At 37.4% G+C, this 23,663-nt stretch overlaps 1 protein-coding gene across 8 annotated transcripts in view; it reads left to right on the top strand.

Annotated features, from left to right (window-relative positions):
- Positions 1 to 23,663, top strand: part of KDM6A (lysine demethylase 6A) — a 201,631-nt gene that overhangs the window by 92,056 nt on the left and 85,912 nt on the right. For all 8 annotated transcript variants that reach the window (XM_060088055.1, XM_060088054.1, XM_060088052.1 and 5 more), the window contains exons 5-6: positions 13,079 to 13,137; positions 21,815 to 21,935. In XM_060088055.1, the coding sequence (XP_059944038.1) occupies positions 13,079 to 13,137; positions 21,815 to 21,935 (180 nt within the window). The remainder of the gene's footprint in view (positions 1 to 13,078; positions 13,138 to 21,814; positions 21,936 to 23,663) is intronic.

Here is a 23,663-nt window from a genome sequence, read left to right as displayed (position 1 = left end):
TTAAATGTTGTGGAAAGATGGAGAGCAACCTTTTTCACTATAAAATATAATTTGCCTGTTAATTGTGCATTATGTGTAATTTTGGGGGGTATATTCATTAAAATATTTGTGGGTACAGTTCTTCTGATTAACAAAACCCCTTTAAATTAGTTCATTAACTTAAAAAAATCCTGCTTTTACAATGGCTTTGAGAGAATTGGGTTAAAATTTAATTTGGGACACTGAAAAAATATTGAAGAATAAATTTACATATATCTTTGTATGTGTATATAAAATATCATGGGGCTTTATAATACTACTGCTGAAAAAGATTGAGTGTTTCAGGAACTCAAAGCTTATAGAGATTACTTTGCATGTGTTTTTGGTATGCTAATTATAAACAATTCTTGTCCTTAAAGTACATTCATCAAAAAGGTCTATTTTAGTCCTTGATTCAATACATGTTAGAAAATTGTAATGCTGCATTTCTTACCAGCTCTGAAAATTGTGCTGGCCTTCTTTCCCAATTGGGGCTGAGTAGTAAGGTTTTCTTTTTTCCATTTAGCTACCATACGGTTTTATTTTTTTGTTAATGTAGTACTGATGTGGGATTAGGGATTAATGTTGGGTAGGGGAGAGATTTTGGGGAGAGAATTGTTATAATGGAAAAACGCACGTTTTTCCCAGTTCAGACTCATGTTTTGAGTTTAAAAATACATTGAGTATTTAAGTATATCAATATTGAAGTGCTTTATAACGTGAAAATATTTAGAACTTTAAGGAAGGCAGAACTGTAATTAATATCTCAACAAGTTTAAAGCTTAAATTAACCCGGAAAAAAACCAAAACCAAAACAAAACTTTTGCCCAGAAAGGCAGAGACCAAGAGAGTGAGATCTCTTTTATTTTTATTTTTTTTTTATTTTTATTTTTTTTTTTTTTCTTTTTGCGGTATGTGGGCCTCTCACTGTTGTGGCCTCTCCCGTTGCGGAGCACAGGCTCCGGATGCGCAGGCCCAGCGGCCATGGCTCACGGGCCCAGCCGCTCCGCGGCATATGGGATCCTCCCAGACCGGGGCACGAACCCGTATCCCCTGCATCGGCAGGCGGACTCTCAACCACTTGCGCCACCAGGGAGGCCCGTGAGATCTCTTTTAAAGAATATATAGGGAAAGTTAAAAAGCAGTATATTTGAGAATAAGGATGTCAACTGAAAAAACAAAAATACACAACCTGAAAGTTGAGAATTATGTTTAATTCAGGGACCTTACTGAGGACTATAACCTGGGAAACAGCCTCTCATATAGCTCAGAAGAACTGTTCCAAAGAGGTAAGAGAAAAGCCAGGATATATAAGAGTTTTTGCTGGGGGAAAGAAAATAAATAAATGTAGTCAAACATAATGATTTTAGTGCTTTTCTGTGTATGGGAAGATGCAAGAGTCTGGGCTCATTGAAATTATTTCTTTGATATGCATCTTGACTATCAAGGGCCAGTATCCTGGTTTTTCTCCATCCTGAATTCACTTGAAGGTGCACCTTGGTGAGTGTGTGTGTGGGGGTGGGGTGGGGGGATGGGGGAGCAGCAGCTGATGGCTTGATGGTTGGCAACATTCCTTGTTTACTGGAATGACAGGTAACATCTTTTTGTCCACAAGGGTTAGATTCTTTAGAAGTTTTACAATTTTACAAGCAGACCACATCCTAGAAATCATTATTTAATTTCTTTTACTTTATGGACTAGACTGCATTCAGGTCTGCACAAATTGGTGGATGAACTAGTGGAAACTGCACTCATCTTCTGACCTATCCATGACTTCTGTTACACTATTTATGTCGGTCACTAACTGGCTTTTACTGTCATTGACAAGGGCTTTGTTGGCAATACAGGGATAAGTAAGATAGTTCTGCTCTCAAGTTGCCCATGTTCTTGGTGAGGGAGGCACAAACAAGCATAAGTTTTTGGAAGTGATATATTAGAGGTGTTCAGGAGTGAGGTAGAAGTACATCTCTTTGTGTAAGGGGTATGGGAAAGTCTGAGTGGGAATTAGAGAAACTCCACAGAACAGTTGAGAGTAGAGGGAAGGATTAATGGGAGTTTTCCAGGTAGGAGACGTGGAAAGGCTTTTAAAGAAGAGAACTGAGTCAGCCAGCACATGAAAGAAAGTACAGTAGGTGTTTAGGGAACTCTCCCAAGTTCTTGGTCTAGAGCAGAGGTCCAAATACTTTTTCAAAAGGGTGAAAAAGTAAATATTTTAGGCCTTGTGGGCCAAGAGGCAAAATTATCTATTATGTAGGTACTTAGCTAATCATTTACAGTGTAACCATCATAAAATATAAGAATAATTTTTTAGCTCCTGGGCCTTGAAGAAAAAATTTTGACTGGCCATAGTTTGTGGACCCCTGTTTTAGACCCTGGGGTAATTGTTGGAGGCCTCAAAGTGGGGAAAAGGAAGGCAAGGGCCAGATAGATGGTTAAGTGGGTTTGCAACAGTTAGCACAGACCTGGAGTCTTAGATTTGTCTTAATATTTGTTCAATATCTAGTCCAATTCTGTAGTGCTGGAAATCAGAGCCATAAAGTTAAATAAATAAAACACAATGGCTTCCAGGGATTGATTGGCATTGTATTAACTTTGTACAGTTTAAAAAAGAAAAACTGTCATTGTCTTTCATTACCGTCTTTCTCAATAAAGTTTTATGGTATTTCCATATAAAGTTCTTGTGCATATTATAAAATAATGTATTTTAGATCTTTTAGTTTTATTGCTGTTATAAATGTCATTTTAATTTCATTTTTATCTCTTTGCTGGTATATAGAACTACAGTTGGTTTTTATATGCTAAGTTAAATTTACTGAGAACTCCACTAACTTTTACTAACTTGGCTAATTTGACTATGTTACTTTGGATTTTCTATATAGACTATCCTACCTTTGTAATTAATGGTAACTTTGTTTCTTCATTTTTAATTTTTGTGATCTTTGCTCCTGCTACTGCAATAACTAGGATGACAGCACAGTATGGATTGAAAGAGGTGGTATAGTACATTTGTCTTATTTCCCTGCTTAAAGGGAACGTTTTACCATTAAACATGATTAAGTTCTTTCTTTGTAAATAGCAAACTAAGAATAGAAAGGAGCTTCCTTACTCTTATGACAACCAACTTTTAATATTTTCAATTTAAACGTCACCATTTTTCTTTTGTATGCAAATACTTTTCCTGCATCCATTGAGGTAATTATATTTTTTTTCTCCTTAAATCAATCTTGTATTTCTGAAGTAAGTTCAAATTGACAATAAATTTTTATCCTTGTTAGTTATTTCTGGATTGGGGTTGCTAATATGTAGCATCTTTGCATCCTTGTTCATAATTGAAATTGGTCTATATTTTTTCTTTCTTGAGTTTTCTTTATCTGATGCTTTGGAGTTGGTTCTACATTCCAAGGAGCTGGTCAGAGGAAGAGGAAGCAGAGGGCAACAACCCTTTTCTTTAAGGCAGGGGTCCCCAACCCCTGGGCCACGTGGTCCCAGTCCGGTTGTAGCCTGTTAGGAACTGGGCCGCACAGCAGGAGGTGAGCGGCGGGTGAGCGAGCGAAGTTTCATCTGTATTTATGGCCACTCTCCATCACTCACATTACTGCCTGAGCTCCGCCTCCTGTCAGATCAGCCGCAGCATTAGATTCTCATAGGAGCCCGAACTCTACAGTTAACTGCGCATGCGAGGGATCTAGGTTGCACGCCCCTTATGAGAATCTAATGCCTGATGATCTGAGGTGGAGCTCAGGCGGTGCTGCTAGCGCTGGGGAGCGGCTGCAAATACAGATTATCATTAGCAGAGAGGTTTGACTGCACAGAGACCATAATAAATCAATTGCTTGCAGACTCATATCAAAGCCCTATCAGTGAGTGACAAGTGAAAACAAGCTCAGGGCTCCCACTGATTCTGCATTATGGGGAGTTGTATAATTATTTCATTATATATTACAGTGTAATAGTAATAGAAATGAAGTGCACAATAAATGTAATGCACTTGAATCATCCCGAAACCATCTCCCCCGCCGGCCCCCAGTCTGTGGAAAAATTGTCTTCCACGAAACTGGTCCCTGGTGCCAAAGAGGTTGGGGACTGTGGCTTTAAGGGAATCATGAGATTATACACATCTCACTGACGAGAATTTAGTCATTTGAGAACTCTTAGCTGCAACAGAGGCTGAGAAATGTCTTTATTTCGTCTTATAGTGTTAATAGGCTAGAAAACAGTAAGAGAAGATACACGTTGTTGCAAAATAGACTGTACTACTAATAGAAATTAATTCATGTTATTGGTAAATAAGGGAATTATGTTGTATGATGTGAAAGTCTTACTGTTTCATTTAAATTTTTTTCTGGATAATGGGGAGTATAATTATAAACTTAAGTAGGAAAGGGAAAAGTTCTCTCAGCTTGACTGCAGCACTGGTAGCAGGAGTTCTGTAGTCTAGATTTTAAGAAAATTAAACATGAGTACCTTCATCCAGGGCTCTTCCTCAGAAAGGCACGTTCCCAGTTTTGTACAGCTTTCTGCTATTTTCATTGTCTCAGCACCTTCCAGCTCTGCTCTAATTAAAGGATTGCCAGAATTGCAACTTCATTGTTTTGTTCATTTTTGATATCGACCATGGCAACCTATCATCATGCTGAGCTTCTTGCTTGAGTGGTTCAGGCTGTCCCAGGTACTAGTTACTACTTTTGAAATCCTCTGGTTATAATGTTGCATAGGTCTTGAGCAGTCTTGTCCACAACTCTCTTTTATTTCTAAATCCTCTTGTTTTTAATGCGTAATTTTTTTTTTTTTTTTACAGCATGTGCGACTTCCCAAGAATTTTATCTGTCATACTGTATCCATTGAGCAATTACCCTGTGCTAGGTAGTTTTCTTGTTGGTGGTAGATACATTACCTCCTTTACTTCTCACAAAAATCCCAAGTGCCAGGTTATTATTTTAAGTATTTTACATGTATGATCTTAATTCCTCAAAGCAACCCTATGAAATTGAGACTCGGTTAACTTGTTTTGTGAGTCGATAGTAAGTGACAAGCCAAGTCTGATGGCCTCTGTAGCCTGATTTCATGATCGCTATGCAATAGTATGCATAGATTTTGGAAGCAGAACTACTTCTTATTCTCTTTTTTTAAAAAGGATTTTATTGGAGTATAGTTGATTTACAATGTTGTATTAGTTTCATGGAAGCAGAACTTCTGCTCTAATGCTATAACTTTGGATCTGATCGATGTAATGAGCTTTGACAACCTCTTTTGCTATATTATTGTAACTAGGAGAAACTCTTATAAGTGTCCAAAAGGTAGTTTGGATTGTATTAAGGGAGTGATTCTGTATAAATTGAATCAGCACAGTGTTAAATTCTTTGATAAAAATGTCTAATAGGTTATTTAAGGCTGTAAGAGATTGATTTATTAGCAGTAAACCTTTCCTCAATGACTTATATATGCTAGTTACTTTGCCATAGGGATCAAAAGATGACTTGAGCTCTATCTCTACCTTTTTACAAGCTCGTATTCTAGTAGAGGAGATGAAGGGCATATCTGTAATAGACATGAATATTCATTTGGAAACTTGCTTCAGAAAAACCTAACTCTGCACTTGGGAATGTGTCAGGTAATACTTGTGGAAAGAAGAGATGAGTGATGTGTTAAAGGATAGATAGGAATTTTATTTATTTATTTATTTGGTTGGTTGGTTGCGCCGGGTCTTAGTTGCGGCAGGTGGGCTCCTTAGTTGCGCCATGCATGTAGGATCTAGTTCCCTGACCAGGGATCGAACCTGGGCCCTCTGCATTGGGAGCACGGAGTCTTAACCACTGCACCACAAGGGAAGTCCCAAGGATGGCTAGGAATTTGCTAGATTGAGAAATGAGTTGAAGGAAAGATGGCATTGGCTTTTTCAGCAGAGGAAGCAAACATGTTTAAAATCATGGAAATGTATAAGAGCATATTTTATTCATAGGCCTGCATGTCATTTGTCCTGACTGGAGTGGTGGCGGTGAGATTGGGAAAGTTGAGCAAGAGTCATATAACCAAGACCCTTATTTATAGTCAGGCTAGGTCGTAGGTAATCTTCAGGGGAGTTTAAAATAGAGAAAGTGTCATGGTTGAGTTTTTCACAAGTTCACTGGCAATGGTGTGGAAGGTATATTGAAAGGGGGGACGTGGAAGGGGAGGCGAAGGTTTGGGAGCTGAGTTAGGAAGCTATTGAAACAGGCCAGGTAGACAAAGTCAAGGTCCTAAATTACCTAGAGAAAGGCAGTAGGAATGGAGAAGGGGATAGATTCAAAGGCTTTTTGATTGTAAAATGAGCTTTGTGAATAGAATGAATTTGGCTTATTGGTGGGGAAGAGTTGAGACAAGAAAAGTAGGATTACTTTTTGGATTGGTTAACTGGTGAGATTGCTACCACTATCTAAAATCTTCAGTACCATTAGAGCATCAGACTCTCCTCTGCGGTGTAAGATACATGGGATTTCAGGTATTTGTAGTATATTCAACAGGTGGAGAGTACCCAGAAGGCATTTGGAAATTCATTTCTGGAGTTCTGGAATGCCTTCATACTATTATATTTTTCTAATAGTCTGGATTGATTTTATTTCTTAATGATATCTCTGCATAAAAAATTGTCTTCAAATGTGAGTACTGGATGTTTGGAGGTGCTACAATCAGATTGCTATTCTACCCAAATATTGGCAATAGTATAACAATATCTTGATAATCTCATCATTTAGTCAGTTTTGTCTAATAAAATTTTTTTTAAAGCTTGAATATTTTACTAATATTCTCTTTTGTTAAGGCTGACCCTTTCTTTGGGAAACAGCTACCCTCTTACTGCTGCATGCTTAAACTTCCCTTAAAAAACCCAAACCATGCTAGATAGGAAATTGCCGTGTCTTCAAAGGGGGGGAGGGGCGGGGCAGTGTTCTGATCTTAAACTTACTGGCACTCTACTGCTGTCTTTAAAGCTTGTTTTCTTTCAAAATCATGATATGTCCATGATGGCCATTCTAGTCCCTGCCCAGTCTGATTTTCATACAGGGTTGGTGCTTGTCACTGTTGGGAGGAAATGCTTTTTCCCTCTTGTAGTTTGGGTGCAGTGGTTGGGAGCCTGCAAATTAACTGACAATAGACAGATTAACAGGAGAAAAGACAAAGTGTGTTTACACATGCATGCTGGAGTTGCCCTCTAATGAGTAAGTCCCTCAATAGCCAGAGATAAAGGTTTATATATAAACCTAACAAAACAGTCTCAGGGTTTTGGGCTTCACTGAGAAAGTAGGGAAGATTCTATTGGAGGTTTTGATGCTGATGGGCAGCTGAATTCACACTTCTCAATGCTAAGGGTCAGTATTTTCCCAGTTAGTAAACTCCCTTGGAAGGGGGTGGGTGGGGAGGGGTCATTGGCAGCTGTATTTTCAGGATGCTCTGCCTAAGTTTAGATAATGATTGTTTCTGTGGCTTTTGATTGTTCAGATGTTTTCAGTTTAAAGTAATTTTCATACCATTTTGGTTGGCTATTAATACCTTCATCACTCTGGTGACCATGACATACTAACAGGAAGTGGAAGAAGAAAAAAGGAAACCTTTATGCAAAGAAAGCAAAAGCTTTCCCAGAAACCCCATGGTAGAAATCTCACTGGCTAGAACTGTTATGTCACCAACGTTTTCTCACTGGAAGTAGCTGGGAAAAAGGGGGGTTGATAACAGTGCCTTCTATGGGATTTCATAGACAGATTTAAGAAAATTTGGCAGTAAGAGGGTCTGATATGAGGTTGCCAACCTTTTATTTTATCTGTGTTGTTCTAAGGCTCACACTGTTTTTGTATAGTTTAATTTACCATTCTTGTTTTCCAGTCTACTTTTACATATATATGTTCATGAAAATAGAAGCAGAACCCTCAGTGCCCTTTCCTTCAATTTGGAAATAGTCTGAGAAACCAGGAACAGCTGGAAAGAACAAAGCTTATAGTGTCCTCCAGAGGACTGTACAGTGCTCCCCTCTCACATCTGGGGTTGTACAGCCTGGAGCTCTGATTACAGAGCATAGGGCATCCAGGAGTTTCTTTAAGAACTATGTTGGGGATCAGTGAAAACACCTTCATGGGACTCTCTGGCATTAGTGAACTGCTAACTTAATGAACCACACCCTGCCTTCAATATAAATTGATTGTAATCTTATTAAGTTATAATTTCTTAATTTGGGATTATGATGGGTACTGTGATGCAGTCTAGGTCAGAGGTTGGCATATTTCTTTTGTAAAGGGCCACATAGTAACTGTTTTAGACTTTGTAAGCTAGATAGTCTCTGTGTTGCAACTGTTCAGCTCTTCTCTTGGAACTGGAAGCAGCTATATAGACAATAAGTAAATGAGTGGGGGTAGCTATGTTTCAGTACAACTTTATAAAAATAGGTGGCTGGCTGGATTTGGCCCATGTGCCAGTTTGATGACACCTAATATATACTCTCTAACCTCTAAGGATTTGGACTGAAGCAGGAGTATGTTTTATAAATAATACATTTCCCAGAAAGTTACTCCCCTAACTTCTCACAGTGGATTGAAGAATGACTACATCACATTTAAACTCATTTTCATATCAGTGCCTTTGCTTGGGTCATCCTTCTGCATAGACCCGTGTTTCTCAATGGGGATGCTGTTGGCATTTTTGGTGAGGTTGTACATTGGGAGGGAACACGTCTTTATCAGGGCACATAGCCATTCACACCCCCAGGTCATTATTTCCAAAAATGTGTGGATTAGAACCCCTGGCTGAGATGGCTTATTTTTCCTTCTGCTTTCCCAGCAATACCCAAGTTCTACCTCTTTTCCTAGTCCTTATTATACTTCATTAACTCTTAAATGGTTGCAGCTAGGAATATATTATTATGCACTTAATTTCATAATCATTTGTCCTTAGATTGTAAATTCATTGAGGATAGGAATTTTTATCTTTTTTGCTTACTACTTTCTTCCCAGTGCTGATAACTCTGTTATGACTCATAGTAGGTACTCAGTAAGTGTTTAAATTACATCGTTTACTGTTATGACTCATAGTAGGTGCTCAGTAAGTGTTTAAATTACATCGTTTACTGTTATGACTCATAGTAGGTGCTCAGTAAGTGTTTAAATTACATCGTTTACTGTTATGGAAAAATGAGACTTACCTCCTTGGTGAGATTTATAAGCTCCTGTTTAATAGGGACCATCCCTCATACTAATTCTGTGTCACCCAGGAAACTGAATTTAATACTGAGCTTAAATACTGGGTGGTTCAATTTACTAAACCTGTGGGCATCTGCTATGTGGAAGGCACTGTGTATACTAGGTAATATACACAGATGATTAGCACTCCTGCTTTCGTTGCATTTTTGTCTGATTGGATGGAATTTAGTCAATACACAAATAGCAAAAATATGTTATCAGTAGTTAAGAGTGAGCTCTGGAGGCAGACCTAGATTCAGTTCCTATGTCTGCAACTGTCTCTTTGAGCAAGTTGCTTAATATCTCTTCATTCTTTAAATTTCTGCCACCTCAAAGGGTTGTTAGTACCTTTTAAAAGAAATGATATTAGCATTTTGCATAAAATTAAGTTCTTACTATTATACCATAATGTCACATGCTAGAGACATTATGCTAAGGCCAAATTTAGAGGTTGGAAAGATTACCTCTGGTTTGAGGTGGGAGACGTGGCAAAGCTTCATAGGGAAGATGGCATTTAAATGGATCTAGATGGATTGATAAAATTTATACAGTGGCAGGGATGGGGATAAGATTTCCTAGAGGGGGAAGGATAAGCTATGAACAAAAGAAGTTGAGAGAATGCAGGATGTGTACTGAAAGCAGAAATGTCCCTCAGTAGACTCATATTTCCACCACACCTTACACTGCCTTCTCTGGGCAATTACCTAATTTGGTGAAAGATGCTGTCTATTGTTATTCAACCATGCTCTCCTCCCCTCCATCTCCCCCACCTAGGGAGACAGTTGTGTTTCAAATCTAAACTTTCTTGGGTAGAACATTTCATAACTCTGAATTTAACTACTCTTGTGTTCTGAACATCATCCACCCCCCCCAACACACACACACACACACACACACACACACAGAGTAGTGTGCGGGGAAGTACATTTTAATCAGTTTGGCTTGTTCAACCCTTGAGTATTGTCCTCAATACCTAGTAAAAGTTCAGTTTATTTCAGGGATAGGGTGGGGTCGTAAGTGAATGATCCTGATTGAAGCCAGTTTCAACTAAATTTTAAAATTTTGAATATGAACTTTTGAAATGGATGTTGTCTGAGATCTTTGTGAATACCCTTGTAGCATGTAATTTTCTCATTCAGAAAATTGAGGGTATTGAGGATTGAATGAAATTAAATTTCCATATTTATTACATTTTAAGATCTACTTAAGAAACCTTTTTTCAGTGTTTCCAGAAGTATGGTTAGAATTCAAAGGAAATGCACAATATAACCCTAAAACAAGTTTTAGTATTAAAACTAATAATTGCATACCAAAAAGTCACCCAGCTATTTATTACACTTTGGTCTTTAAACATCACTGATTCTTTTTCTCCAGTCATTGAATGACAGCAGTTGTGGGATAAGTACTGTAGTTCCCTCACACCTAGCGCAAAATGACTGAGGAATGTTCTTCACTGTCTCCGAGAAATCCCCAGCAGTATTAAGTCCCAGTTGCCCACAGCTGCATAGTCAGCCATGCTGCACCCTTTATTGGCTTCCTTCTCTTCCCTGCCTCACTTCTCTACTCCCTTACTGGTGTTTCCTAGGGTAACTTCCCAAATAAACCACGTATACTAAAACCTTTTGTCTCAGGGTGTACTTCTGGGGAAATACAACCTAAAATAATACAGTAAGAAACATTTTAGTAAGAGTTTGAAATTTTTTAAGTTTTAGAACATAAGTTCGGAGAACACATAGTAGGGACTCAACTGTTTGCCCTTTTTGAAAAAAGGGAGTAGCTAGCTAGTTTCCCATATGGGGGCCAGAGGTCAGATTGAGTCTGGATAGGCATCTCTGTTTTGTACTGCAAAAGGAATCACTGATGTTCATAGCTCAAAATGTAAATGGCTAGGTGTCATTTTAGCATGTGGGTTTTTTTTTAATACTAAAATTTGTTCTACGTTTGTATTGTGCATTTACTTTGAATTCTGACTACCTTCCTGGCAACACTGAACATAAAATTAAATCCAGTTCAAGAAACAGAAAGAACTAGAGGAAGAATACAGAGATAATAATAAGCAAGAGAGAATAGGATAGCATAGGCATTTTCTTATTCCTGAAAAATAGGTTTTTCTCTTAGATTACCGATAGAACTCTGCTGACAGATATTTTTTAATTGAATTATAGTTTATTATTCATTCATTCATTCATTTATTTATGGCTGAGTTGGGTCTTTGTTGCTGTGTGCGGGCTTTCTCTAGTTGCAGCGAGCAGGGGCTACTCTTTGTTGTGGTGTGTGAGCTTCTCATTGCGGTGGCTTCTCGTTGTGGAGCACGGGCTCTAGGCGCACAGGCTTCAGTAGTTGTGGCTCATGGGCTCTAGAGTGCAGGCTGAGTAATTGTGGTGCACGGGCTTAGTTGCTCCGCGGCATGTGGGATCTTCCCGGACCAGGGATTGAACCCATGTCCCCTGCATTGGCAGGTGGATTCTTAACCACTGCGCCACCAGGGAAGCCCTAATTGAAGTATAGTTGAATTACAATGTTGTGTTAATTTTTGCTGTATGGCAGAGTGACTCAGTTAATGCATACACACACACACACATACATACATACATACACATACTTTTTAATATTCCTTTCCATTATGGTTTATACCAGGACATTGAATATAGTTCCATGTGCTGTACAGTAGGACCTTGTTGTCCTTCCATTCTGTATGTAATAGTTTGCACCTACTAACCCCAAACTCCCAGTCCACCCCCACCCACTGCAACCACAAGTCTGTTCTCTATGTCTGTGAGTCTGTTTTTGCTTTGTAGATAGGTTCATTTGTGTCATATTTTAGATTCCACATATAAGTGATGTTATATGGTGTTTGTCTTTCTCTTTCTGACTGACTTCACTTAGTATGATAATCTCTAGTTGAATCCATGTTGCTGCAAATGACATTATTTTTATGGCTGAGTAGTATTCCATTGTATATATGTACCACATCTTCTTTATCCTTTCATCTGTCAGTGGACATTTAGGTTGTTTCCATGTCTTGACTATTGTGAATAGTGGTGCTATGAACATAGGGGTGCCTGTATTTTTTTGAATTATAGTTTTGTCTGGGTATATGCCCAGGAGTGGCATTGCTGGATCATATGGTATGGTAATTCTATTTTTAGTTTTCTGAGGAGCCTCCATACTGTTTTTCATAGTGACTGCACCAACTTAACATTCCCACCAACAGTGTAGGAGGGTTCCCTTCTCTCCACACCCTCCCCAGCATGTGTTATTTGTAGACTTTTTAATGATGACCATTCTGACTGGCGTGAGGTGATACCTAATTGTAGTTTTGATTTGCATTTCGCTAATAATTAGCAATGTTGAGCATCTTTTCATGTGCCTATTGGCCATCTGTATGTGCTGACATTTTTTATTTCAGGGCAGGTTTGATTAAAAAGAAACCACAGAATCTGTCCAAGTTGATTGGATTCTGTGCCATCTGTTGACTCATCAGTTATTTTGGTGTTTTAAAAATACATTGTAGGGCTTCCCTGGTGGCGCAGTGGTTGAGAGTCCGCCTGCCGATGCAGGGGGCGGGGGTTCGTGCCCCGGTCCGGGAGGATCCCACATGCTGCGCAGTGGCCGGGCCCGTGAGCCATGGCCGCTGGGCCTGTGCGTCCGGAGCCTGTGCTCCACAACGGGAGAGGCCACAGCAGTGAGAGGCCTGCGTACCACACACAAAAAAACAAAAAACATTGTGACTATATTGTAATGCAGGATAGATTTTTAATAACATAAAACATCCTGGATACCATATTTTATAGTATTAGTAACATACGTATTAGACATAAATGCTTTTCCTAAAAGTCTCTTTTTCCCTTTCTTTCCAGAATGCTGCCTTTTTATATGGTCTTGGTTTGGTCTACTTCCATTACAATGCATTTCAGTGGTAAGTTGACATAAAACTAATAACTCCAGTTGTTTCCAGTAAATAGCTTATTTTGTTTGTATTTTTCTGTGTGTTTGTGTGTGTGTGTAATAAATACAAAATATTTTAATATCACTAAGCCTACATTTTCCAATAATCTCCTGAAATTATTAGTTTGTTCCTTCAGGGATATTGACCTACCTTAGATTATTAGAAATATATGTGTTCCTAAAAGAATCTGGTATAAGATTCTGATTAAAGAAGACTTAGATTAGAAAACTTTTGGAATTTCTCAGTCACTTGTTATGGACTGGTGGTCCCCAGGTTATTTGAACTGGGGAATGACTCTACTCTCTCTTCTCAAGTTGGTAAATGGTCTGTGATGAGCAGTATTTCCTTTTCAGACTTTTAGATATACTGACTGCTCCTTCCCTTCCTCCTTCACCAAAAGACACACACACACACACACACACACACACACACACACACACGAGTGTGCTAGTACTTTTCCAATTTCTAGTAACTAGGCACTAGATTATAAACTCTCAATTCTCTCTTCTATAAAATAGGAGTAATGGTACCACCTTCAGAGTCAGACATTAAATATGATAGAAATATATATACGATTTTATAAACGGTAAAGTATAGGTCCCTGTTACTGTGGCCTTTGCCCCCTTGTTGTTTTTCTGTTTACCAGACAAGACAGTAACATTCTCTAGTGGAAAGAACATAGTTGAAAGATTGGTATTCTGGTCTCAGCACTGCCACTTAGTTTGATGTGTTTCCTCATTTTGTGTGTGTGTGCGTGTGTGTGTGTGTGTTAGGTACATCACGGTTTTGCCTTTTCTACTCTACAGAGTTTTGATGATCACATGAGATAATGTACATTTTGCAAACTGTAAAGCCCTATGTAGACATTTTTTTTGAAATATATTCGACTTCGTCAGAGTGCCTTCTATTCTCCATAATTTTAAGCTGAGTGAGTGCTGAGAAAGTCCAAAGGAACATTTTGACCAAAGGTTATAACCCTGTCATATACCTGTTGCGCATCCTGGATATTTATTACAGAGCTTTTAAATATGCATTGGCAATGATTTGATATGGTTTCTCTAAAGATGAAACTTAAAACATGAATGACTTTTCCCAGATGCCTTTTCTTTCCCGTTTGCTTTTGGTCCTGTTGGGTTTTGATCATCTATGGAAGCACTGCATTGTTAGAGAACACCTGTGTGGATAGACTATTATAATCATTCAAATCACTCATTTTCTTTGTAAACAAAGCTATAATTGATCTTTATAAAGAAGCTTTGTAATATTTTTCTTTTAAATTGTCCATTGTTGTAGAGCAAGCTTAAATTTAAGCCTCCTAACTTTATATCCAGTGTATCATATGTAAAATCAAGAGTAGATTAGGACTGTTTTAAAATCTCTTTACTTTCTTGAAGATGCTATTCATAGAATTCACAATTCTAAACTTTTAGAACCAGAGTGGTCTTAAGAGATAACTTAGTTTTTTTCCCTTAATTTTATAGACGTAGAAAACAAGGGATGTGTATGTGTGTGTAACTCAGTATTATATAACTGTTTAATTGGTGGCAGAAGCAAACTTATGCTCAGATTTCCCAGTCTAATTATTTTGTCTGTTGTAGTCTGTCCCCAAGTTTGAAGATTGATTGGTGGTTATTTTTTAATCAGTATTTGTAATTGTTCTCCTGGGCACATGGGTAAAATCTTTATGGCCAGCGAGAAATAATTTAGATGAAACTCAAGGCAAGGAACTCTGCAGTTTAGAAATGAACATGTATACCTCACACCAGTTAATTTTCACCTACCTGTGATAACTTGTGAACTCCCTGTAGATTGAAGATATAAGCATAAAATCAGTAGTGAGGTGAAGCCATCATCAGTTGAAAATTGGATTGCATTAAAAAGTATGTGACCATGTCAAGTTAGGGGGCTTGTAGTGTGGAAAATTATATCTTTTGATTCCTTATCTACATATGATTTCTGTGTCCTTCAGTTGACTTAAGAAATGAAACTGAAATGATATAAGAATGATGCAATGTCTGAATTAGTAAGTGCCTTCTGTTCTGTTGATCCTGTCCTGGTTACTACCATTTTCTCATGTCTTGAGTTTCAGCTCTAGCTGCTGCCTAAAATGACATATCTCACACCCTCTCTTAATCCATCATGAATGTGTGTTTCCTGTCTTGCTGGTCAAATGTTCTTTCACAAACTCTGTGCCCCAATTTTTGCTTTCACTTATCTTGCTATTTCTTGAACAGCCACAAAATTAGAAAGCATGGAGTAGGTGCTTGGTGAGAGTTTTAGAGTATAGCCTTAACGAATAGGAACTTCCTTAGGTTAAAACTATACTTGTGTTTTATTTAGTTTTACTTATAGGTGGCTATTAATTTCTGGGAACAGACCCACCTCCACCCCTAACACATACTAAGTTCTTTGGGATTTGTTGAAAAAATATTTCCAGAGAAGAGAGTGGTATGCCTTTTTTGTATTGTTAGCTCAGAATGTTCTATCCCTTGTACATTTATAATTTAAGTAGAATTTAATATTTGTAAGTGGTGTCTGTTGTTATTTAATTAGATTAAGTATTCGAGAATAATGTGTGCAACCACCATGTGTGTTGGGGTTAGTGATGGCGACTTAATAAATTATTAAGAGCAATTTTATTAACTGGTTTTATCTGTTAACCTGTTTGTCTTGTTTCTTACCATATTATGCTCCCCCCCGCCCCCTTTTTGGGGGGTGAGTTGATTTTACTGTTAGCCTCTGGATGAGTTCAGTTATTTGGTCAGTTTTTCCAGTTTCAATTTCAGCGTCTTAGAGGAGCCCATGTCAGAAAGTAGTAGAGCAACTGTTACATCCTCACTGGATTTATCATAATTATTTAATTTTACTATTATCATACACAGTAATCTGTGACCAAACTTAAAATAAATATAAGGAGAAAGGAAGACATAGAAGCACATAGTAAAATGCATGCAGCAGAGAGCTAGAACCAGTATCTATAAAGCTGTTCCTTTCCATGTGCATGAGTGCATGCCCATGCCTTCACTTGTTCTTCATGCAGGTGGCATATTGCTAAGGGTACCTTGAACTGAGCTTTTCCTTGCCTTTGTAGTAAGAAACCTTATTATGTTGACATCAGCAAGGAGTAGGGTAATGAGATGGAGGTGAGTTTAAAAAGACAGAAATGTTAACACATTACAAGTGAACTTTCTCCAGGACTCATTTCCCTAGCGTGTACCAATTACAAGTGTTCTTAGGGGTGTAGGAATCTCTGCTCTCCTTGTAAAATCACTGCTTTGGGTGCAAACATAAACTTAATGTAGTTTGAGATAACCTCCATTGATCCTGAGGCTTGTTTAGCATGGAGTCTGGCAAAAACTTAATATTTAATGTATGCTTTTGAGCTATCATTTTGCAAACTAATGCTCTTAGATCAAAAGTTTTTTTCTATTAAAATAAAACAGTTCATGTTAACATATGTTGAGTTTATTCTGTTCGCTGCTGTTTTGAAGAAAATAGCAGATAACTAAGGCAGTTTTGGTAAAGTTATGCTTACCAGTGACACATAGATTGCCAGAGAGCATTTGGAAGGGTTTGGATTGATTAAGCTTCAGGGAAATTATGAATAAAAACATAAATTTTACAATAGGGGTGGGAAGAAAACATCCCACTGTCCGCAGTGATGAAATGAAGATGGCTGGAGAGGGCAAAAGAACCAGGAGGTAATATATTAGCAAACGTCAATGTGAATAGCCTAGTGTGTGATACTTCTAACTTAGCCTCACATTTAAGGTCCTCTCTGTTTCAACCTCAGATGATCTTTCTAGACTTATTGTTCCCCTAAATATATTCTTTGTGTCAGTCACTACTGTATTAACATTTCCCTGAAAATGTCGTGAGCATTTTTTTACCTATGCAAGTTGGTTTGTGCCATTTACTCTCTTTGGTCTGCCTTCTCCTTCCATCTCCACTTTAAAACTCTTACCTTACCTTACCTTACCTGTCTCTTTGAGTTCTTAATCAAATCTATTTGTCTCATTTAGAAGGATCCTCTAAATTTCCAAATATATATATATATGTGTGTGTGTATAGAAGTGTGTATATCTGTTGTGTATATATGTTATTACTGATTTAGAGCTAGAATATGCTCCCTTTTATTAGTATGAAAATTTGTGGAATTAGTTCCTTTATCTCTTCAGATATCCCTGAGGGAAACCTCTGGACTCAGCTTTATTAGCTTCAGAGAACTTAAAGTTTTATTATGTCTCTTTTCAAATGTACTAAAACTGTGCTAGGATGATTAGTTAATATTATTTTTCTATAGTTTGGTAAAATTCTAAAGGAGGCTTTTTAAAAAATGGCTCTAGAAATCTTATTTAAAAATGACCATTGTTTTAAAATATATTCAGCATGTGTGTGTTTTTTGAAGGTAGTGCTATTGAAGTTATCATTTCCTTTTAAAAATTGTTAACAATGGCAAACATTAATTGCAAAAAATTTTAAACTGAAAATCTATAGAAATAATTTTGGTGATATTAAAAACATTCTTTAGATTTTAAGAAAATACATGGATACTCAAGCATAGCGATATGCACTTGTTTAAAATTTCAGTAGAGACTGTGCTTTAATATTTGAAAACTGTAAACCTTTCCAGGCATTGTATCATTAAAAGTATTTTATTGTTTTAGGTAGCCATTTTTCACGTTCTAAAATAGTCTGTCAGTCAGAATACTGACATCAGCAGAACTTGTATGTGTTGGTGGTTTAGTCTAACTTCTTCTACACAGATCATGTTCTGGCTACATGTGGTTTGGTGAGATATGAATGCATTAAAATGATGACCAAAATTAGGATGTAGTCTGAGTGGTACCTGTCTTCTCCACACACTATCCCCCTCCTAACACATAAACACATTCTTTTTTCCTTCCCAAGGGGTGGATGTAACACATAGGAGAAAAAGATGGTAAGAGTTTTAGAAAAGCAAGTGAAAATGAACTTGCATCTATTTTGTTAGCTGAGGAGAACTGATCAGTAAAGAGACTCTGGAGCATCCCTTCCCACCCCCTCAACAAGAAGTCCAGTCAGTTAATTATAAAGAGTGATGACATCAGTAAACAGATATTAAACATTTTCCTATAATGTCTAGAGTATTTAAAAATAAAAGAGGAATGTAAACCTCAAGGAATAGACTACTTGGAAAAACTAGAGACAGCACACTGACAGGTAAAGAGTAAAATGATTTGATTATAAAGTGGACCTAACTGCTGGTTAACATTAAGCAAAAAATAGTTGATGTTGAGTTTGGGTGGTGAGTCTTAAAGGTAATGGTGGATTTAGAGTGAAGCAGAAGAATGAAAATATTCCAGGTCAGGAGACTATCCTGAGGAGAAGCCGTGAAGCCAAGAGGGCCAGTATTTGCATGAAGGAATTCCTAAGATATGCCAGCTCACAGCTGAGGAGGAGCAATGTTAGGGCATGGCTGGCAATGGGTATAACTGCTCACAAACCTTAAATGCTACGTGGAGATTTGACTTAAAAGAGTATCATGGTTAGTAGGCAATCACAGGAGCCACATATTTTAGGAAGCATAGACAAGCCAGAGGAGAGCAAGGGAAGTCTTTAAGGAGACTATTTCAGTTATCTGATAATGAGATATTGAAGATTGAGTCTGCAAGTATTGAATTTGAGGGAAACTTTGAAACAACCTGGAGAACTTGATGAATAGATGTATGTTGTCCTCCCTTGTCATGGGCACTTTTAGTAGTCCTTAAAGAGCAGGCACAGTGTAGCCCAGACTAGTGTATTGTAATATGTGTTTTTGCTGGTAGGTTAATAATTTTTTAAAAGAAATTTCCAGTGTGTTAACATGTGTAGAGAACTTTGTAAAATAACCTGTGTTTGTTGTACTTGTGTGACATTGTGAACTAAGTGGATAAGAACTAAAGGCACCTATGGAGTAAAACACATCTATGAACAGTAGGTTGGGAAAAGACTGGAAATAGAAACTGAGACAGAGTAGGAAATATTTCTCCTGTGGGGTTGTTATTGATGATCTGTGTTTTCCTTCTTCCCATTCGCATACATCCTTCCTTAGACTGTTCTTCTTCCTATCTTCTTTTTCTCCTTTATTCCATCTTTCCTTTGCTATCTTTCACCACTTCCATTCTTCTTTCATGTATTTGACTCAGGCCTGCCTGTCCCCACCCCCCACCCCCCTTGGTTTGTTTTGTTTGTTTTGTTTTTTTTAAATTTTTATTGGCGTATAGTTGATTTACAAGGTTGTGTTAGTTTCAGGTATACAGCAAACTGAATCAGTTATACATATACCTATATCCACTCTTCCTTGCCTGGGTTTTTAATTGGCATGTGTGGACATTGCTTAGTTCTGACCCATTCCATAGGAGTTCTCTGACCCATTTCGTAAGGTCAGGTTAATTAGGACTTTATGAAGCATTATCCTCAGTTTTTATTATTAAAAAATGTAACATACTTAAAGAAAATTAAACAAACATAAGTATACATCTTTACATGTTATTTATAAAATAAACATTCATAGCTATCACTTGGGTCGAGAAATAAAAAATTGCTAACATCCCAGAAGCTTCCAAAAGCCCCTGCATACCGTTTCCCAGTCACATCTTATCTTTTAATTGACATCATTTATTGCTGCAGTTGTTCTCTTCCTAACCTTTTTTATGCCCCTCCCCCAACATGTGTGTGTTGTATTCCCCCCACACACACACATTCACACACACCTGTGCACACAATCTGTTCTGTTAGAAGGTGACGCTCTAGACATGACCAAGAGAATATAGAGGCTGAAGCTGCACCTCCTCTTATTAGAAAGGTTTGAGAAAAGTACAGAGAACTTCTTAGCAGTATGCCGATGAGTATCAAGTCTGATTGAGAGAAATAGGAAGTCACCTTTGAATGAGAAAGGTAATTTACACGGATTCTTTCTTATCAGGCCTTTGACTCCCCTCTGCTGTCTATACACACACTAAATAATAAAACACATACATAGCCCCACCCATTTGAAATGCCATCTTAACACATAGATGCCGAGTTCCTCTTCAGGAAAAAAGTATTTAACCAGATGTAAAGGTATCTGATGCTCCTCACAGTAAATATTACCTTTTAGAACCCATAATTTTATAATAAATATATAATCACACAGTTTTTTTTGGGGGGGAAATAGATAATATACAAGTCAAAGTTACTTAAAGACATAGGGCATGTTGTTTTGCTCTATTTTGTGGTATATATTTTGAACTTTTATAAAGATTCACTTTTGTTTTGGAATTGTCTAAGATTCTAAGTAACCTCCTTTAAGATTAAATAGAAGTAGAGAATAGTTGATAAAAAGCTTTGCAAAGAATATATTAGCTGTACTTGGGATAAGCCTTAAATCATGTAGAGAGATTTAAAATGATGCCTAAAATACTGTTATACCTGATACTATAGTTTTCAAAATTCAAAGTAGATGTTTTTCTGTCATAATTTTAATTCATTTTTGAGTACATAGTACATTCATATGATCAGATTAAGTGATATAAAAATGTATTCAGTGAAAAGTGTTCCTTCCTCATCCTTGTATATGTTCTACTGGTAATTAAGACTTTTTATGAAAGATAGAATGTGAATTTGGGGCAAAGATGGACTGCTAGACACAAAGTGACATATAGTAGAATAGAGAGCCCAGAAACAGACCAAGACGTTTGATATGGACATTTGATTTAGGACAGTGTGGCACTGTAGAGCTGTGGTAAGGATGGTCTTTTCTACAGATGATGTAGGGGGTACTGGATATCTGTATTGAAAAAAATGAAAACTGACCCCTGCCTCACATCATATAAAAAATAAGGTGCAGATGGATTGTAAACCTAAATATGAAAAATAGAAATATAAAGTTTTTTAAAAAGACTTCATTTTATGGAGTAGACTAGAGGCAGGATTAATCTCTCCTCCCTTAAAAACAAAACTATCTGCCCCACCCCTCTCTCCCCTAGGAAATTCCAGAAACAGTGAAATCAGTTATTTACACTGACAATTCTATTAATCCATAAAATATTATTTGAAGGGACTTCCCTGGTGGCACAATGGTTAAGAATCCACCTGCCAATGCAGGGGACATGGGTTCGATCCCTGGTCCGGGAAGATCCCACATGCCGCGGAGCCACTAAGCCCATGCACCACAACTACTGGGCCTGTACTCTAGAGCCCGTGAGCCACAACTGCTGAGCCCACGTGCCACAACTACTGAAGCCTGCTCACCTAGAGCGCATGCTCCGCAACGAGAGAAGCCACCGCAATGAGAAGCCCCGTGCACTGCAACGAAGAGTAGCTCCCGCTCGCTGCATCTAGAGAAAGCCCGCGTGCAGCAACAAAGACCCAGTGCAACCAGAAAAAAAAAAAATTGAATAATTGAGAGTAAATTCAACTGATCTTCCTTTTCTCCTTTTATATTACACACATTCAATTACATAAAAGACCCAGGCACCCCTTCCTAGTCTTTTTTTTGTTAAAGCTATTCATTCACATCTTTTTTTATAAAACTGGCATTTCCTTTAAAACAGAATTGAATAAAAGAGAAGTTTTACTGTTCTACCAAGCAAAAATTCATGTAAGTGTTAAAAAGTAAAGATATCTTATGTCTGTGTTCTTTCAGGGCAATTAAAGCATTTCAGGAGGTGCTTTATGTTGATCCCAGCTTTTGTCGAGCCAAGGAAATTCATTTACGGCTTGGTCTTATGTTCAAAGTGAACACAGACTATGAGTCTAGTTTAAAGGTAGGTTGTTGGGTTTTTTTCTGAGATACAATGTTTCATTTTTGTGGGGTCTTTTGGGGGGGGTTGTTAAATATTAGAACATTGAGAAATGTTGGAATTTATTTGGTACTTCAAAAGAAAATTTGAAAATTTAGATGAAAGAACTGTTTATCAGCTGTGAACTGGAAGATACATAAGTTTGGGTTTCTAATTATATCATTAAACTTTTTTTTTTGAGTTTTAATTGTGGTCTGTTATCAGGAAAGGGTGAAGGTTTCAGTCTCAATTTGGACATCTGAATCACTCTGCTATTAGTGATTGGCAACCATAGAGGTCAGAAGCAGCTGCTTATTGATTCTGTATCTGTGACCCCATCATTGACAGTTTACTTGTATTGGTCTCACTAGAAATCTTTCCACCTCTACCAGCAAAGCACGTCTCATATCTTAAATATAAAAACGTGTGTTCTTTGCTAGTCATTTGAACTGCTGGTTTGTGAGTATAAACATTGTTGGGCAAAATAACATTGTTGGTTAAATATTTTACTTTCTATAGAATTTAACATTTCTCAAGTTTTTCATTTAGTTTCTTGTGCTATCTATGCCATCACTTTAGATCTTACTGGGCTTTTCACGAAGATAGTGCTTCCCTGCTCGACAAAAGTATTGCTTTTTAAAAGGATTAGAAGTTCTAGGAGAAGCTTAAATTTTTGTGAACTTATGACTATTTATAATGGTTGCCATGTTCTAAATATCTCCGTTGCAGATTATCTTCATTCTGAAACGTCAGGAGGGAGATAAACAATGACCTTACAGTAGGTTGTAGTTTGAATTCACTAGTAAGGAACTACTGAAATTAAAAAAAAAAAAAACAAATAAAACTGTATTTAGGAGTGCCTAATTGTTCTAGAGTTTTAAAGTAGACAGTTTTTCAAATACTGTTTCTATCTTTCATGAGTTTATAAAGAACAATGCTGATGGTACGAAAGAAAGGTGTACAGTCCAAAACACTAAAATAAGTAGATTGTGAAAGTATTCAGATCACACAGTTCTCAAAGGTAAGTGCAATTTGAGAAATAGGCCCTAGGGCAAATGTAAGTAATGTGGAGACTAAGGGATGCCTAGAAGTTACCAATTTTCCTCAAGTTTAGAGCAGCATGTCTCAAACTATACATTCGCATGTGAGTGGACTTGAAATGGAAAATAAGTTCAGATATACCACCTTACATATTTTGACCTCCTCTTGGACATTCACAGTGTATACTAGCAAACCAGACTCTTAAAATGCTTATAATACAAAGTCAACTTATTTGAGCTTTTTACAGAACTGTCACAATATGGTTATTGTGTGTTGCAGAAGTATAAGTGTTGCTCAGGAAATATATTTGAGAGGAAAAAAGTAATGAGATTTGTCCCAAATTATGGAATATGGCTATCTCTGAATATCAGTACAGTGGGTACCTTAAACAATTCTATGGATGCAAAACTCTCTTTCCATGAAGGTGGCAATATTTAAAATCCCCTTTAATCAGTGTTGACTCAGTGTTGAGAAGTGTTCATGGCTAATTCAAAGTGTTCTGGCTTACTACTGTTCAACAGAAACCTTCCTGTATACAACTTTTAATTTGTTCAGGCGTAAAGGCTAACAAACTTTCAAGTCATAACGATTTTAGCAAGATTGCCTTAAGTAAGTGCAGTCTTCTGGTTTGGGGCCTTTCTTCCATTTATTTAAAGTACTTGATACCATTCT

Source organism: Mesoplodon densirostris, chromosome X (genome assembly GCF_025265405.1).
Source record: "Mesoplodon densirostris isolate mMesDen1 chromosome X, mMesDen1 primary haplotype, whole genome shotgun sequence".
In the NCBI taxonomy this organism is placed as follows: Eukaryota; Metazoa; Chordata; class Mammalia; order Artiodactyla; family Ziphiidae; genus Mesoplodon; species Mesoplodon densirostris.
The sequence above is the reverse complement of the archived record's forward strand: the minus strand, read 5'-3'. Positions and strand labels throughout refer to the sequence as shown.